This window comes from Lynx rufus, unplaced genomic scaffold, assembly GCF_022079265.1.
Source record: "Lynx rufus isolate CCGP_SWC_20201006 ecotype Redwood Valley unplaced genomic scaffold, mLynRuf1.p SCAF_7, whole genome shotgun sequence".
Lineage (NCBI taxonomy): Eukaryota > Metazoa > Chordata > Mammalia > Carnivora > Felidae > Lynx > Lynx rufus.
In genome coordinates this window covers 55,064,851-55,082,060 of record NW_025814889.1, presented here as the reverse complement: position 1 = coordinate 55,082,060, position 17,210 = coordinate 55,064,851, and the positions used below count along the sequence as shown (strand labels likewise).

General features: G+C 37.0%; 2 protein-coding genes across 4 annotated transcripts in view; one reads left to right on the top strand and one right to left on the bottom strand.

Moving 5' to 3' along the window:
• RECQL (RecQ like helicase) overlaps positions 1–1,592 on the top strand; it is a 56,747-nt gene extending 55,155 nt beyond the window's left edge. For both annotated transcript variants that reach the window (XM_047065956.1, XM_047065957.1), the window contains exons 14-15: positions 47–176; positions 764–1,592. In XM_047065956.1, the coding sequence (XP_046921912.1) occupies positions 47–176; positions 764–922 (289 nt within the window). In that variant the 3' untranslated portion in view covers positions 923–1,592. The remainder of the gene's footprint in view (positions 1–46; positions 177–763) is intronic.
• On the bottom strand, positions 18–16,140 carry LOC124501614 (pyridine nucleotide-disulfide oxidoreductase domain-containing protein 1-like). Of its 2 annotated transcripts, none has more exons than XM_047065959.1 (6): positions 15,991–16,140; positions 6,715–6,838; positions 5,022–5,170; positions 2,570–2,704; positions 1,594–1,857; positions 18–277 (listed from the first exon to the last, which is right to left on the bottom strand). In XM_047065959.1, the coding sequence occupies exons 3-6, from the start codon at positions 5,100–5,102 to the stop codon at positions 209–211; spliced, it is 549 nt and encodes a 182-aa protein (XP_046921915.1). In that variant the 5' UTR covers positions 5,103–5,170; positions 6,715–6,838; positions 15,991–16,140; the 3' UTR covers positions 18–208. The 2 variants fall into 2 exon arrangements, with proteins under 2 accessions (XP_046921915.1, XP_046921916.1); XM_047065960.1 differs by having other exon boundaries at positions 193–277; positions 1,692–1,857.
• Positions 16,141–17,210: the final 1,070 nt, after the last annotated feature.

Here is a 17,210-nt window from a genome sequence, read left to right as displayed (position 1 = left end):
AATTTCTTAAAAGCTTTCTGATTGTTGGCCTTTTTATCTTCCACAGAGAAGACTACAGTTTTACAGCTTACGCTACCATTTCATATTTGAAAATAGGACCTAAAGCTCATCTTCTAAATAATGAGGCGCATGTTATTACCATGCAAGTAAAGAAGCCCACACAGAGTTGTTTCAAGGTAACTGACTCTTTATATAATGAAAAAATACATTAAAGCTTATGGGATGCTTTAAATGGTACTGTGCTGGGTCCAGATGAACACAGGAGACAGGCAGGAATCTAGGCATGGAAGAGAGAAAACATTACCTTTGTTTTATTGTAGAAGTATTAAGTAACAATTTAAACTACTTTACCTTTTAATATAGACTAGAATTTCCAACCTTTTAGAACATGAAAAATCCATTTTAGTGTTGTCTAGTTTGTGATGCACCCTGCCCTCACAATATTGGTTGTGATCAACACTGGTTGAGAAGTCTATGTTTGTAGCAGATGTCGAAAACCAATGACTCTTATGCATGAAATACTCTCGTCTGCAAAGACATGCCATGTATCATTGTGTCTATGGATTAGGGTTTTTCTGACAGCATATCCCTTTAGGATAGGGCTCATATTTGAGTGGATATTTAAAGGTAAAAAAAAAAAGAGACCACTAGACACTTAACTAAAGAGCTACTGGATATAGAAGGACCAGGGGGATTGTTAATCTGAAGAAAAAATGGAACAGCTGAGTTTTGATCGGAATGTTTGCTTTGTTTTTGTTGGCAGACTGAATCATCTGAAACTTGTCATTCTGAAGGAGCTGATAAAAGGAGGGAAGAAAAAAATTCAGGTAACTTCCAGAAGTCTGCAAACATGCTTCAGCGATCTAAGAATACAGGGACTAAAAAAAGAAAAATTGATGATGCAGGAGATGAGTGTTTCTAAATTTTCCAAGAAAATAGTTATGCATGTGTACACCATTATTTTGTAGTTAAAAGTTTAAGACAGTTTTATTAATATTTTATACATATGGAACTTGCCTGAAGTATTGAAGACTTCAATATTTAAGATCATGAATTATATAAATTAACAGTATAAAACGAGAAAAGTAATTTTATTATTTTTTGAGAAAAATAATTTTAATGTAAAATATTTTTATCCCTTGATATACCTAATTGTATTCTTTTGATATTAATGTTATCATAAGGAATATTTATGTAGGCTTATTACAGAAAAGTGATTTCAGCTCATAACAGCTATACAATCAGAACATAAAAGGATATTAGCAAGTAAGATCTTGCTACCTCCTTAAAGTAAAATTGTAAGCCTCTTGAAACGACAATCCTCTCTGACATTTCACAATCAAAGAATGACTTTGGTATACCAGACCAAGTTGTCAGCTAAGTAGATAAAGTAGCTAAATCTGCTCCAAAGCAGTTACACAGAAATGATTAACTTAAATCCTTACATTTACATAAGTGGTCAATTTGTGTTGGAAAAAAAAAAATCTGTAAATTATTTGATCTTTACCATTTTACTTCTATTTTAATACTTTTCCACTACTCTCATTATGACTTCTGTATTCTTAACTTCATTAAATCCATGTGGTTGTTTACCTTATTGTGACTTTCTTGTGTTACTTGGAACTTTATGTAATTCTTGAAATGCCTTTTTAAATCAAAATAATGTATATCAATATTTGGATCTAGCAGACCTTCTTCATATGATGAAAGATCCATATGATTTAAAATTAAGACAGCTCCCATCATTCTCCCATTCTGCATGACGACTTTGATGTGTTCTTGTCCTTTGGTACATCTCAGCATTAATTCATGATCTGAACCTTGGCCCCATGTATGGTATTTTCCTGGTAGTATAACCTATATACAGAGATAATAAAGTTATTCTAATGAGTACCAAAAAGGAAGCATAATATGCAGTTACACTGTGTTATTTTAGGATGACTAGCACAAAAATCTATTCACAAAATTTTATAGCTAAAAGTGTCATTCATTGGAGAGGGTCCCACAGAAAACATTTGAATGACATTACATTTATTGTTCAGATGACACTACCACACAATCTATATGAAAATTAAAAATATGTAGTAAATTAAATATGTAGGATCTGGACTGTATATTAGAGTCATGACTTAAATATTTAATAAGGAACTGAGTTATATCTTGCATGGGCAAATTATTTAACCTCCTTAAACCTTGTGTGTATTCCTCATCATTAAATTACCAAAAAAAAAAAAAAAGCAAAAAAAAACCTACCTCAGAATAATGTAAAGAGGAGTAAATAATAAGTTTGGCAAAGTACCTGGTTCATTCTTAAGTACAGTAGCTATCACCCTTAAAAAGTGAGACTGAATCCCAAATAAATGTAGAAATGCACTAATGGGAAACAACTCCAGAAGAGATTTTTTCTCCCTTAGACCAGCATTAATACCAGGTTTGATTTGCAAGAATTGAGAAAACATGTCATTTTTCTAAAATGATTAAAACCATGTAAATTCTTATTCAATGAGAAAATCAGGTAGTTACAAGACTCACAAGCAGAAAAAGGTACTAATTTGCTTATCTATTTTACCTTATAGTTGAAAAATGTTACATGAGCAAAAAGTTCAAAGCTGAAGTCCATGTCAATAGAGTATCCTAAAGTAGCTGCAGCCATGCACTTGGCTGCGTACCACCCCATCTGTCTAGCCTGGGTCCACAGTCTCATCTGAAATAAAAAATGTTATGAGATATAATTTTCAATGTCCTTACTTAAAAAATGCTAGCACCTTAACCTGACAAAAATTCCTTAAAAGGGGTTCAATATTGACAGTCCTTGAGATTGGTTAGATCTAGCTAGCCAGATGACTAGTTAGATTATGTTTGCCATGGAAGCAATCACCAGTCCACACTAACCAAAACTGACTTGGCTATTTGAGAATTCTATCCAAATTACTGCCCTAAAATTAAAGGAGAATACCAACTCTATATGTTTCAATAAATTCTCTATCAAAAATAACTAAAATATTTGAGGCTATACTAGGTAAGAATAACGCTAATAACCAGTCTCCTCTTGCAGAGTAAGTTTATCACACAAGAAATGACAAAGTATCACTGAAATATATGTCCCTTTTCCTAATCCTTAGATTTTTAATCCTTAGATTGAGGCTTCCAATGCAGTTAAACCTCAATGGTCACGCAGACCGATAATACTAGTTGGTGTCTAGTCTCAGGAAATCTTACCAGATTTCAGCAACCCATGTTGGGAATTCATTTTTAATTCTTCCCTTTAAAACATCATTAATTTCTCCTCTACAGTATTTTTATTATATTTCTACCAAGTTTTGTGAATCCCTGATAGAACACTGGCCCTGAGAGTCAAGAGATTTATTTTATTTTTTTAAATGTGGGGCTTGAACTCACAACCCTGAGATCAAGGCCTGAGCGGAGATCAAGAGTCAGATGCTTAACTGACTAAGCCACGCAGGCACCCCGGGAGTTAAGAGATTTAAATGTCAACTTTTTTACATATTTAATTTTTATATTTTTATTTAATTAACTGAGCCTTGATTTCTTCACTTAAGACATAAATGTATCCCATCTATTAAATGAGAATTAAATAAGCTAAGCAATTAGTTTCTTTATAACTGTGTGTGACTAATGTTCTTTCATATGCAAAAATCATACCACAGTCACAGATAGGATTTTCATTTCTGGTAGAAGTGATAATTTTTTTTTTTTTAATTCAGTCTCCTGTGTAAACAAGGTAGGTGTGATGAAGTCATAGCCTCCCTATGGTAAGGGAGCAGAGTAAACAGAGCACAGTACTAGAAAATGGCTAATAGAAGTGGCTTGCAGTATAACACTGCCTGGACTGTTACCAAATGTATTCTAGCCTCAAAATCCCTTCAGTTTGTGTCTTGGACTATGTAAAACAAATTATTTAGTGTACTTATTTATTGCTTCTGCAAATTAAGAGACAAGGTCTATTAGATTCACTCAAAACAAGAGACACCTGTTTATTTTTGGATATTGCCTATAGCAGAATATGACACATTAAGGATATAATTTATTCTAGAGGGTTTAAAATGTTAAAAAAATCCCCACAACCCCCAACTCCTAATTGAGAGTTGATGACAGATATACCATAGAAGTGACACAGAATGACTCCAGAGGAAACTGAAAACAACCTAGCACTTTAGAAACAGGCTGAAAGCACTCTTACATGATTGTTAGCCCTGCTGTAGGTAAAAACACACAAAGTAATGAAGCTGCCTCTTAAAATACATCTAGTTCTTCACGACTTCACGCTCCATGGTTGATCTGAAGGAGTGATATCCCAACCTTTGGAGCTGGTCTTTTACCAACTGTTGCCTGGTTCATTTATCTGTGTCTCTACTCCCCCTGAGACAACCTCACCTATGACCACAGTCTGAGTATCTCTTCAAGGATTTCTGCTCCACCATTAGGAGGGCGGCAACACTGTGAGGGCAGGAGGAAGTCTACATCCAGTTGAATGGACGTGTTCAGCTGAGGAAGGCTGTTTACTATAGGAAATTTTTTCAATCCTAATTCCCCAGGGACAGAATAGGGTCATCAGGGTCCCATAGGATCATCATTTATCAACTTGGTTTATACCTCAGTAATTATTTATTAATCTAAAGCTGTGTTGTCCAGTCTGGCAGACGCTAAATACATGTAGCTATTTAAACACAAGTGCTCAATAGAGATACGTAGTTAGTGACTACCTGACTGGACACTGCAAAGGTACAGAACATTTCTGTCATCGCATAAAGTTCCATTGGACAGTGCTGGTAAGTATCTGAAAATGACAAGCAAAGTAATAGCCCATAATTCTTAAACTACTGTTCCATCACTATATAATAACTTACTGAAAGGGAAAAATTCTTTGTCACAAAAAACGCTATGACAGCTTCTTAAAATAAAGAAGTTGGAAAACCAGATATTTACATTTGCTGGTAGCAACTCCTTTACCGTCAGATGGAATCTCTGATACGAAGATGTGATCCTGGATGCTGGCTTACCTGCTGCCACACTGGGCTGGGCTGCCATGATGCAGTGCAGATGTCACCTGCAGCATAGATATCAGAGAGAGACGTGTGCATGTGATCATCCACTTTCAGGCCACCATCTTCGTCTAGATCAAACTAAACAATGTTCCTTATGAGAACACCTGGGAAGAAAAGTGAAAGATGGCTTTGTCATTCTAAAGTAAAAGAACAAGTCACATTTATACATCTTGGTATGCTGATCTTTTTTTTTCTTTTTTTAATTTTTTTTTTTCAACGTTTATTTATTTTTGGGACAGAGAGAGACAGAGCATGAACGGGGGAGGGGCAGAGAGAGAGGGAGACACAGAATCGGAAACAGGCTCCAGGCTCCGAGCCATCAGCCCAGAGCCCGATGCGGGGCTCGAACTCACGGACCGCGAGATCGTGACCTGGCTGAAGTCGGACGCTTAACCGACTGCGCCACCCAGGCGCCCCAGTATGCTGATCTTTAATGAGAAAGTAAAAAATAGCTGCAAGTTTAGATAACTCAGTTCAATTTCCAGGGAATCAAAATGCTACTAAGACAGACCAACAAAATTCTTAGACTTTCAACATCAAGAACACTTAGTAACCATGTGAGTACCCCACTCATAATTACAATATTCCTGTTTTGTGAGCTTCAAATGCTAAAAGGCAAAAAAGACAAGATAGTTTCTCTAAAAGAAATCACTTGTGAATCCATAGGTGTCAGTCCACAGTTATTTATGCTTAATCCACAGTTATTTATGCTTGGGAGTTAGAAATCTTATACAGTATTTTAAAAATATTCACAGCAGGACATAAACTTCACCTTACATTGTTGCTACAGAGAAAAGGTTCTATATTTGGAGTAACTTCTGTAGCACCGACCATGAAATTGCAGCTGTATATCTTTTCATTGGTCAATTATGTAGGCCATACCTCTAAAAACAAAAATACAAACCAAACTTTATTCTCAAATGTAATCACCACCAGCTATCTATAGCATTTCGTGATAATGCATAGAAGAAAGAAAGAAAAAGGCGAGAGAGGACTTTAAAACAACACCCCTTGAGGGGCACCTGGCTGGCTCAGTCAGTAAAGCATACGGCTCTTGATCTTGGGGAGATGAGTTCGAGCCCCACGTTCACTGTAGTTTGATTAAGAAAAAAAAAAGACCTAAATAATGTCTATAAGGCACATTTGCTAAAACAATTGTAATGCAATCAATATTATCTCCTTGTTTTGGGAATAATTACAAAATAGGGCATTCTAAACATTTTTCCTTCAAATTTAAGCATAGAACTTCTAACAAAGTAAATTTAAATTGCTAATTACCTTATAAATTCTTTAAAAATATTAATATATTATACTCCATTATTTAGGTTGCAAATCACATATTCCCAAAGTACAGTAATGAATATGTGTATAAAGAAAGTTATAACCTTCAGCTCAGTCATTACATCTGGGATAGTGCACAATGGAAAGAACACAGAACATGAGCATGAACTAAAAAACAAAAATTATCACCCAAAACTAAAACTGAAATAGGTAGTAATAAAACACTATTTTCTGGTTTATGGATCATAAAACAAACCTCTTCTATAATTTAGAACTTAACACTCTAAGTGGAATACTTTGATTCAAATATAGAAAAATCTAAGAAATATTCATGTTCCTTTTCCATGACCCAACCTCAGAATGTTACCTGAGCACTGTCTGTATCCTGGGTTCCTGATACAAAAGGATTTCCTTCGTGTATCAATTTTGGTTTAGCTCCAGCACAAAAAGTTCTTATACACATACTGACTGCCATCTCCTGTTACAATGTACTGTAAAAACATAGAGCCATGAAGGAGAGAGGAGAAATATATTTATACATGGGTAGAATTTCATTTTAAATAAAAAATTCATTAAGACAAAAGCAAAAAAAAAAAAATACATTAAGGTTGCCTTTCGTGATACTCAATACTTTGTTATAGCAATTGAAAATCAAAGTAAACCTGAGAACCCATTATCCAATCCAGTGAGTCACCATCATTTTAGGTCCGTGAACCATTTTGGGAATCTGGTGAAAACTAATCTTTCTCTCTTGGAGAAAAAAGGTACACTCACACCAGATTTTGCATAAAATTTAGGTAATCTCATGATATTCAGGAAGGCATGTTGACCTCAGGTTAAAAAAATTTTTTAATTGAGCATTCTGGGGGCACCCAGGTGGCTCAGTTGATTAAGCCGCTGACTTTGGCTTAGGTCGTGATTTCTGCGATTCTTGAGTTCATGCCCCATGTCGGGCTCTGTGCTGACAGCTCAGCACCTGGAGCCTGCTTAGGATTCTGTGTCTCCCTTCCTCTCTGCCTGCCCCCCCATCCCCAACTTGCACTCTCTCTCTCAAAAATAAATAAATGTTAAAATTAAAATAAAGAAATAAATAAAATTTGAGCATTCTGATATTATACCTGGGGCAGGCCTTATTGAGAATTTCTGATCTCAATGGGAGTTACTAAGATCTAGTAATTCTAATCATATCATACCTTAATGTCTGCCATGGGTACAGGGGAGTAAAGTGTGGTAGAAAAGGTTACAATATGTCTTAGTATAAAAACATTGGAAGTACTAAAACAGTATTTAGATTCTTCTTAAGTACAAATAACAATCACTTTACCAGCAAACATGCTCCTTGATATTTTCATATAAGTGAAAAGTGTGTTAACCTTAAATCCTAGCATATACTGTTTTAGGGTTATTTATATTAATTTTTTATGTTTATTTATTTTGAGAAAGAGAGGGATAGAGGGCAAGCAGGGGAAGGGCAGAGAGAGAATCCCAAACAGGCTCACACTGTCGGTGCAGAGTCCGAGGCAGGGCTCGATCCCACGAACCGTAATATCATAACCTGAGCTGAAACCAAGAGTCGGATGCTTAACTGACTAACAGGCACCCTTATATTAAATTTTAATATCATTGAGGCTAAAAATACATATTCAAGATCCACTGTTTTTGTTCTTTAATATCAAATGAAAACCTACATATAAGTAGTAGCCTTTAGAAAAGCATACATGCATACACACACACACACCCACATACAACTATGAGAGATGGTGGAGTGGGAGTGGTTTACAGGTTAACATTGTGCCATGTTATAAAATATGGCAAATCATAAGACAGCACTTAATACCCACTGAGCCATTCACTATCCATTTAACTCTTTAGCTGCATTGCAAATACATAAGGCCAATAATTCAATACAGTATACTGCACATAGAAATTCTCTATGTCTTCCTGCAGATAATGTGGTTAGAATTTTATCTGATCAACAGTAGTTACAGACACCGACCAAATTTAAAAAATAATTTACATTTGGCTACTGTAAAAACAAACATTCTTTTCATTGGCTAATGTTAAATTTTTGCAAGTAGACACGAAGATAAAAAATCTCTAATTCATTAAAGAATATTCAGGACATTTAAATAAGAGAATACAGACATGATCTCATGTAGGACACTTCAAATGGTAATGGGTGGCACTCTGATTTATTCAAAGGTGCTAATATAACTGCCTCACAATTTATCAGCATACATTTGTGCCCACCTCAGTGTGCAAATTAAATGACATGGATGTCCTAGGCGATATGTACCACTATGAGTATTAGAAATTTATTCTGGTTTGGGATTCAGAGTTTTAATGTTTTTCTCTGAAAAGTTAGTACTTTTTATTTTTTCCTATCAAGTTATTTGTGTTTCAAATGTGTTACCTACCCGTTTTCTCGGGAGAACTCCCACATTAGAGTTGCTGTAGAGAAACAACTACAAACTCTACTACTCATCTTACCTAAGGCTCACCTGAGGATATTGTTTCTCATCTGACAACACCTTTCTTCCGACTGCCTTATTCATTCCCACATCCAATAGGTTACTGAGTCCTGCTGAGTTTATAGTAAAAATCTCACTCATATCTGGGCCATTCTTTCCAACTACACTGTCCTTGTCTTCATTCAGGTCTTCTATCATTTTGGACTATTGCAACCACCTTCTGGTTTGGTTGCTGGCCACTATCACTCACTCCACCCCACTTCATCCTCAACATTGCCATCTATCTTCCTAAAAATATATTACCATCCTTACCTTCACGTAAATTCTCTTTATTTCTCCACTGACGGTAAAATAAATTTCTTGGCATGATGTAGACAGCTCTTCACAGTCCTATTTGTTTGCTCTAGTCTGCCAATCTCCTCTCCTTATCTCTACCACAGACAGTACCTCTGACAGTGTTACTCTTCCACGTGCTTTTCTTTGGGTCTTTGAACAAGCAACCTCCTTTTCCTACAATGTCCTTAATTAAGAACTCTTAATTCACCCACCTTTTAAACACAGTTCAAATATTTTCTCCTTCTGTGAGGTCCTCCAAAATCTCTAGTATCAGAGCTTTGATAATATTTCAATGACTGTGCTTTCACATGTACATATAATTAATACATGTGCATGTCTATATTCCCTATGACAATGAGACCTCCCAGGCCAAGTTCACTGTAATGTTCCTGTTGTATCCCAGCACTTCTGCAGTGCCTAGAACATAGTAGACACTATATAAATGTTAATGCTAATTTGAAATGTAAAACCTAAAATGCTAAATCCAACTAATTATATAATCCCAATAAACTCAAAAAGTGTAAGTTTTTCTAATAATGAAACCAATGTTACTAAGCTTTATATACTAGGGGCCTTAGTAATGGTGGGAGTACAGATGGGGTCAAAAGAAAGCAGGCAAAAGCTCATCAAGACTGAACAATGGTGGGGGGGATGCCTAAGTGGTTCAGTCGGTTGAGCGGCCGACTTCAACTCAGGTCATGATCTCCCAGTTCATGGGTTCCAGACCCGTGTCGGGCTCTGTGCCGACAGCGTAGAGCCTGGAGCCTGCTTCGGGTTCTGTATCTCCCTCTCTCTCTGCCCCTCCCCCGCTCACACTCTCTCTCTCTCTCTCTCAAAAATAAATAAAACATTAAAAAAATATATTAAAAAAAGACCGAACAATGGACTGTCATTAAAAATCCTTTTTTTTTTTTTTTAAATGTTTGTTTGAGAGAGACAGAACAAATGTGGGAGAAGCACAGAGGGAGAGAGAATCCCAAGCAGGCTCCATAGTGTCAACACAGAGCCAGATGCAGGGCTCAAACCCACGAACCATAAGATCATGACCTGAGACAAAATCAAGAGTCCTACGTGTAACTGAGCCACCCAGGCATCCCAAGAAAAAAATCCTCTTACATGTTCCTTACTCTTCAGTTCCTTTATTCTGGATTTTATAACCTTAATGTTGGGAAAGCAATTTTCTAACATGGTTTTCTGTGGCTCTTCAACATCAAACTCCTCCAATACTTCAGAAACCCTATTAGATCAAAAAGGTAAAAAAATGTATGTTTTTAAAAAATATTTCCTTTTAAGAATTTTAATAAAAATATTTTTGTTTTTATACACTACTTACTTCATGTTCATAAAACAAGAAGGCCAGCTAATTGCACTATATGCAGTGAAAAGTAGGCAAAGTCCACATTTTAAGACTTGAATTCAAGTCAGCCAAGTCACTGCACGTTAGTTTCCTAGCCTGGAAAATCAGGGCTAACTCTACTTACTTCTGCATACTTGAACCACATAGAATAGACAAGAATAGCTTGTCTATTTCCATATCCTTATAGTTTTCTCTGTCCACTTACTAGCTAACTTTATTGTGATCTAGTCTTTGGACTCTTTCCTGCTGTCCAAAACCATTAGCATCCTCTTGGGTTCACTTTTCTTCCTATGCAGCCAAGACTCCGTTGTAGATCATTTCATGTTTTGCCCAAACTTTTACTTCCTTGCTCTCTTATCTTTAACCATTAACTACCCTAAAACTCCTAATCACAGATTGAACTACCTGCTTTCTCCAGTCCTATATTCAGTGTGTGGTGGAAGGACCACACCTTGCAGACTGGCATTTGACTTCAGCTGTCCATTAAATACTACTTGGAAGACCTACCTACTCCATGGCCCTAGCAGTTTTCAACCTTTCAGTCTCAAGACCCCTTTACACTCTTAAAATGACTGAGGACTCCAAAGAACTTTTGTCTGTGTGAGTTAAACCCAGTGATATTTGCCACATTAAAATTAAAACTAAGAAAAAATTAAAATATTTAATTCACTTAAAAGAATAATAAATCCAATACATGTTAAACAGATATAATATCCTTTTAATAAAAAATAATACTTTTTTTCCAAAACAAATTGAGAAGAATGGCACTTTTACATTTTTGCAAGTTTATTTTTTTTTAATTTTTTAAAAATGTTTTTATTTATTTTTGAGAGAAAGAGAGAGACAGAGCATGAACAGGGGAGGGGCAGAGAGAGAGGGAGACACGGAATCTGAAGCAGGCCCCAGGCTCTGAGCTGTCAGCACAGAGCCCGACATGGAGTTCAAACTCAAGAACTGAAGATCATGCAGACGTTTAACCGACTGAGCCACCCAGGCACCCCTGAAAATTTCTTTAATGTCTGCACTTAGAACTGCTTCTGCATTCAAACTATTACAATATGTTAATCTGGCTGAAGTATCTGAAGACAGTTCACCCTCACACAGGTATGCAGCCTTTTCAGAGAACTGTATATTCTTCTTTGATGTTACACTAACACGTGTGGTTTCCTAAAGATTAGTTGCAATGTAGAATTTGAAACCATATCAAAGAATTTTTCATATTTTGTTCTTGTGAAAGCCATTGGTCTATCCTGAACTTTAAATGGATCTTGTAACATCACATTTGTCATCTGGACAATATTGGTTCACTAAGTTTTATAGAGATCTTCCAAATGTTAACAAATTTCAAATCACTACATTATCAAAAAAACACATTCATTATTATCACCAACAATCTCATCAGAAAATTCTTCAAGTTTCATGAGGCTCACAGTGAAGAATATGAGGTTTCCAAAATTCTGATTTTGGCTTGAAAACTCTGATTTTGTCATATTGGCTCAAATACCATCAACTGTATTCCTTATTTACTTAAACTATCTTATATGCCAGTATATACTCTGGGAAAACAAAACCATTTTAGTATTAGCTTCGAAAGAATTTAGAGGCTTAACTTACCATTTTTTTCCATCATTTTCCTTCAGCTACAACCTTTTTCTTTTTCACTTTAAACTTCTTGAAAGAATTTTCTTAAATCATCCTCCACTTCAACTCCACCATTTTCTATTTCTCTCACTACTATACCGTTAAAACTGAGCATGTTCAACCAAAAAACTATTAGAATGAATAAATTAATTCAGTAAGTTCCAGAGAACAAAATGACATACAGAAATTGGTCTAGTTTCTATACGTTAATAACAAGCTATCAGAAAGAGAAATTAAGAAAACAATCCCATTTACAACTGCATCATACAGAATAAAATACCTAGGAATAAATTTAACCAAAGACACAAAGAGACCTGTACACTGAAAACTATAAGCCACTGATGAAAAAACTTAAGAAGATATACATAAATGGAAAGATCTATCATGCTCATGGTTTGGAAAAATTGATATGTTAACATGGCCATAGTTCCCAAAGCTATCTACAGGTTCAATACAATCCCCACCAAAATACCAACAGCATTTTTCAAAGAACTGGAACAAAGAATCCTAAAATTTGTATGAAGCCACAAAAAGACCCTGAATAGTCAAAGCAATCTTGAGAAAGAACAGAGTGGGAGGTATTATGCTCCCCGATTTCAAACCATACTACCAAGCTATAGTAATCAAAACGGTATGGTCCTGGCATAAAAAAATGGACACACAGATTAATGGAATGAAACAGAGAGCCCACATATAAGCCCACACATAGATGGCCAACTAGTCTATGACAAAGGAGGTAAGAATATACAATGGAAAATTGTCTTGGGAAAACTGGACAGCTTACATGCTGAAGAATGAAACTAGACCACTATCTTACACCATATACAAAAATAAATTCAAAATGGATTAAAGACTTGAATATAAGATGTGAAACCATAACATTCCTAGAAGAAAACATAGGCAGTAAGCTCTCTGACACCAGTCTTAGCAATATTTTTTGAACCATTTTCCTCAGGCAAAGTAAAATGAAATGACATAAAACTAAAAGGCTTTTGCGGAGAGAAGGAAACCATCAACAAAACGAAAAGGTAACCTGAATGGGAGAGAATATTTGCAAATCACACATGCAATAATGGGTTAATATCCAAAATATATTTAAAAAACTTATACAACTGAATAAAAAAAAACTCAATTAAAAAAATGGGTAGATTGAACATTTTTTCCAAAAACATACACATGGCCAACACACGTCGACACATGAAAACATGCTCAACATCACTAATCATCAGGGAAATGCAAATCAAAACCACAATGAGATACCACCTCACACCTGTCAGATTGGCTGTAATTAGAAAGATAAGTCACAAGTGTTGGTGAGGATGCGGAGAAAAGGGAACCACTGTACAGTCATGGTGGGAATATAAACTGGTGTAGCCACTATGGAAAACACTATGGAGTTTCCTCAAAAAATTAAAAATAGAACTACCATATGATCCAGGAATTCCACTTCTGGGTATTTATCCAAAGAGAACAAAACACCAATTCAAAGAGATATACGCACTGCTATGTTCACTGCAGCAGTATTTACAATAGCCAAGGTAGGTGAGAAACCTAAGTGTTCACTGATAGACGAATGGATAAAGAAGATGTGGCATATGTATATAAATATTCAATGAAACACTATTCAGTCATAAGATAAAGGAAATCTTGACATTTGTGACAACACGAATGGACCCAGAGGGTATTATGTCAAGAGAAATAAGTCAGAGAAAGACAAGTACCATATGATTTCAATATCTGTGGAATCTAAAAACAAACAACAGACTCAAAGATACAGGAAACTAACAAACTCAGGTTACCAGAGTGGGAAGGGGTTGGGGGTTAGGGGGTGGGAGTGGCCAAAACAAAAATTAAGAAGAACTAACTTCCAGTTATAAAATAAATAAGTCAGAAGGATGCAATACACAGCACAGGGAATATAGTCAATAATAGTATAATAACTTTGTATAGTGACAGAGGGTAACTATGCCTATTGAGGTGATCACTTCATAATGCATATAAATATCCAATCACTACAATGTACACCTCAGTAAGAGAATATTGCATGTCAATATTCAATAAAGAAAAAAAACCCTGAGGGGGTGCCTGGGTGGCTCAGCTGGTTAAGCATCTGACTTCAGCGCAGGTTATGATCTCATGGTTTGTGAGTCAAAGCCCCGTGTCAGGCTCTGTGCTGACAGCTCAGAGCTTGGAGCCTGCTTCAGATTCTGTGTGTCCCCCTCTCTCCGCTCCTCCTCTGTTTGTACTCTCTCTCTCTCTCAAAAATAAATATTAAAAAAAAAAAAAACCCTGAGCATCTTCCATTCACCTATACATCCTTAAAACCCACCAGATTCTTTTTAATATCATCTTATTTGAACTTTCTATAATACTTGATAATATTACCACTCTCTCCATCTTTCTTTTCTGTATATACTCTGCAATTTATTTACCTACTTTCTCTTTTCATTGCTACATCTAGCTCTCAAACCTTTTTTTAAAAAGTAATCCTGCCACTCAACATGGTGCTCAACCTCAGGACCTTGAGATCAAGAGTCGCATACTCTACAGAATGAGCCAGCCAGACACCCCTCAAACTTCTTTGTACTACTACAATCACCTTTCAACTGGCCTTGCAGTCTCATTTTAACCCCTCCCCCAAGTGCATTGTAACTAATGATCTTTCAAAATGTATTTGATCACATTAGGCCACTGCTCAAAATCATCTCATTACTCGTAAGTTCTTGTTACATTTTCATCAAGGCTTATAAGACCCTTCATGTTCTGGTCTCTGCCAACCTTCCCAGCTTCATGTCTGATCACCTCCCCAAGTACCATGTTCTTTAAGCTTTGCTGCTCTCAGTACTGCCATGCTTTCCACCTAAGATTATATCCTCGCCTCCCTTTGAACCATCTAGTTCTTCTTGTCCACCTGGTGAACTTTTACTCATTTTCTACACTGAGACAAAAGGATACCTCCCCCCTAATTCATGCCCTACCAACTCCACTGATATCCTTAAGCTGGCAAACACATTGATGAAATGATTTATTTACATGTCTCTTCCACTAGCCTGTGAATCCCTAAAAAGGAAATACAAGGCTCTGTTTATAATTGACTAACCAGCCCTTAGTACAGTACCTGGATAACAGGTGTTTACTTTGTGAAAAAACGGAAAATAGACACCTAGGATTGAAAGTGTGAAAACAACTCTCGAATTTCCTGCACTACTTCTGTGACTTCAATGATTGCTTATGTTTACTTTATATCCACAAAATAGTCCTTTTTGGAATGTATATATGTATATATTTGGTCTGATTATTCACGATAATCAGAAAACTATTCCCCAGCTGCATCTATTCCCTTGTTGGTTGTTTTATAAAACAGTACTGGAGATGAAATCTCTTCTATCTTGGAAATTCAAAGTATAGGAAACAACATGAGTTCATCAATTATTTACGATAAACTAAGGCTCTGGCATCTACGTGGAAGCTGAACTCAATCAGCTAATTAAGAAAGAAGGGTGAATGTTCTGACCAAGTACTTAATCAGTTTTAAACCCTCTTGTCTGCTCAGGTTAACTATCACCACAGTCTGGTTCACTCAGCTTTGGGGTCCCCCCAACAACTTGTCCCCACTTCTCCCTGCGCCTAAGGCGAACCTTGCGAGGTACTAAGAATTTCGCCCAAGGGCCACTACGCAGTCTCTAATAACTGAGACGAAGAAGGAGTGCGGGGGGCGGGAGAAAAGGCAGCGGCTATAGAGGGATCTGGAACGAGGACTTGGGTAGAGGCGGGAGGATGCCTTGAGTGCCACCACCTGAGCCAGGGAAGACGCGGAACTGTCTGCGGGTCAGCCTACCTGCTTAGTACCGGTGACACCGCGATGCCACCTCCAACCACCACAAATTTCCCCGCCTCGAGAGAGGGCGTCCTGCCTCCATGAGGTCAGACTCCTAGTGGTTTACTGACCGCGCGTTGCCCAGGCCGGAGAGTTTGTACTCACAGCGCTGGAGCAAAGATGGGCGGCTACTTCCGGTGCCTGTGCCTTAGAGTGAAACTCTGAGCTACGGGTACCCCGTAGCTCACACTTAATTCCTTCCGTATCCGCTTCCGGCTGCAATTCGGAAGTGCAGAGACATCTCTGATTCTGGGGTTTCATTTTACTGTTACTACCACTGACTGTGGTTTTTCCACGTTGATTTAGGGGAAGGGGAAAAAGAACTCAAAACAAAGCAAAGAAGACGGGTCGCCAAGAGAAGCTTGGCAAATTGTCTAAACACAAACCAGAGTTCTCACAGGACAGAACACTCTCAGAATAAATGAACTGCCCTGAAGTTTTCACTATTCATTCCTGCGAGAAACTTGGCATAGGGACAGTTCTTAAACTCTTTTTTGTGTGTGTGTGTGTGTTTTTATTTTTTTTAATTTTTTTTTATTTATTTTTATATATATGAAATTTATTGACAAATTGGTTTCCATACAACACCCAGTGCTCATCCCAAAAGGTGCCCTCCTCAATACCCATCACCCACCCTCCCCTCCTTTCCACCCCCCATCAACCCTCAGTTTGTTCTCAGTTTTTAACAGTCTCTTATGCTTTGGCTCTCTCCCACTCTAACCTCTTTTTTTTTTTCCTTCCCCTCCCCCATGGGTTTCTGTTAAGTTTCTCAGGATCCACATAAGAGTGAAAACATATGGTGTCTGTCTTTCTCTGTATGGCTTATTTCACTTAGCATCACACTCTCCAGTTCCATCCACGTTGCTACAAAACGCCATATTTCATTTTTTCTCATTGCCACGTAGTATTCCATTGTGTATATAAACCACAATTTCTTTATCCATTCATCAATTGATGGACATTTAGGCTCTTTCCATAATTTGGCTATTGTTGAGAGTGCTGCTATGAACATTGGGGTACAAGTGCCCCTATGCATCAGTACTCCTGTATCCCTTGGGTAAATTCCTAGCAGTGCTATTGCTGGGTCATAGGGTAGGTCTATTTTTAATTTTCTGAGGAACCTCCACACTGCTTTCCAGAGCGGCTGCACCAATTTGCATTCCCACCAACAGTGCAAGAGG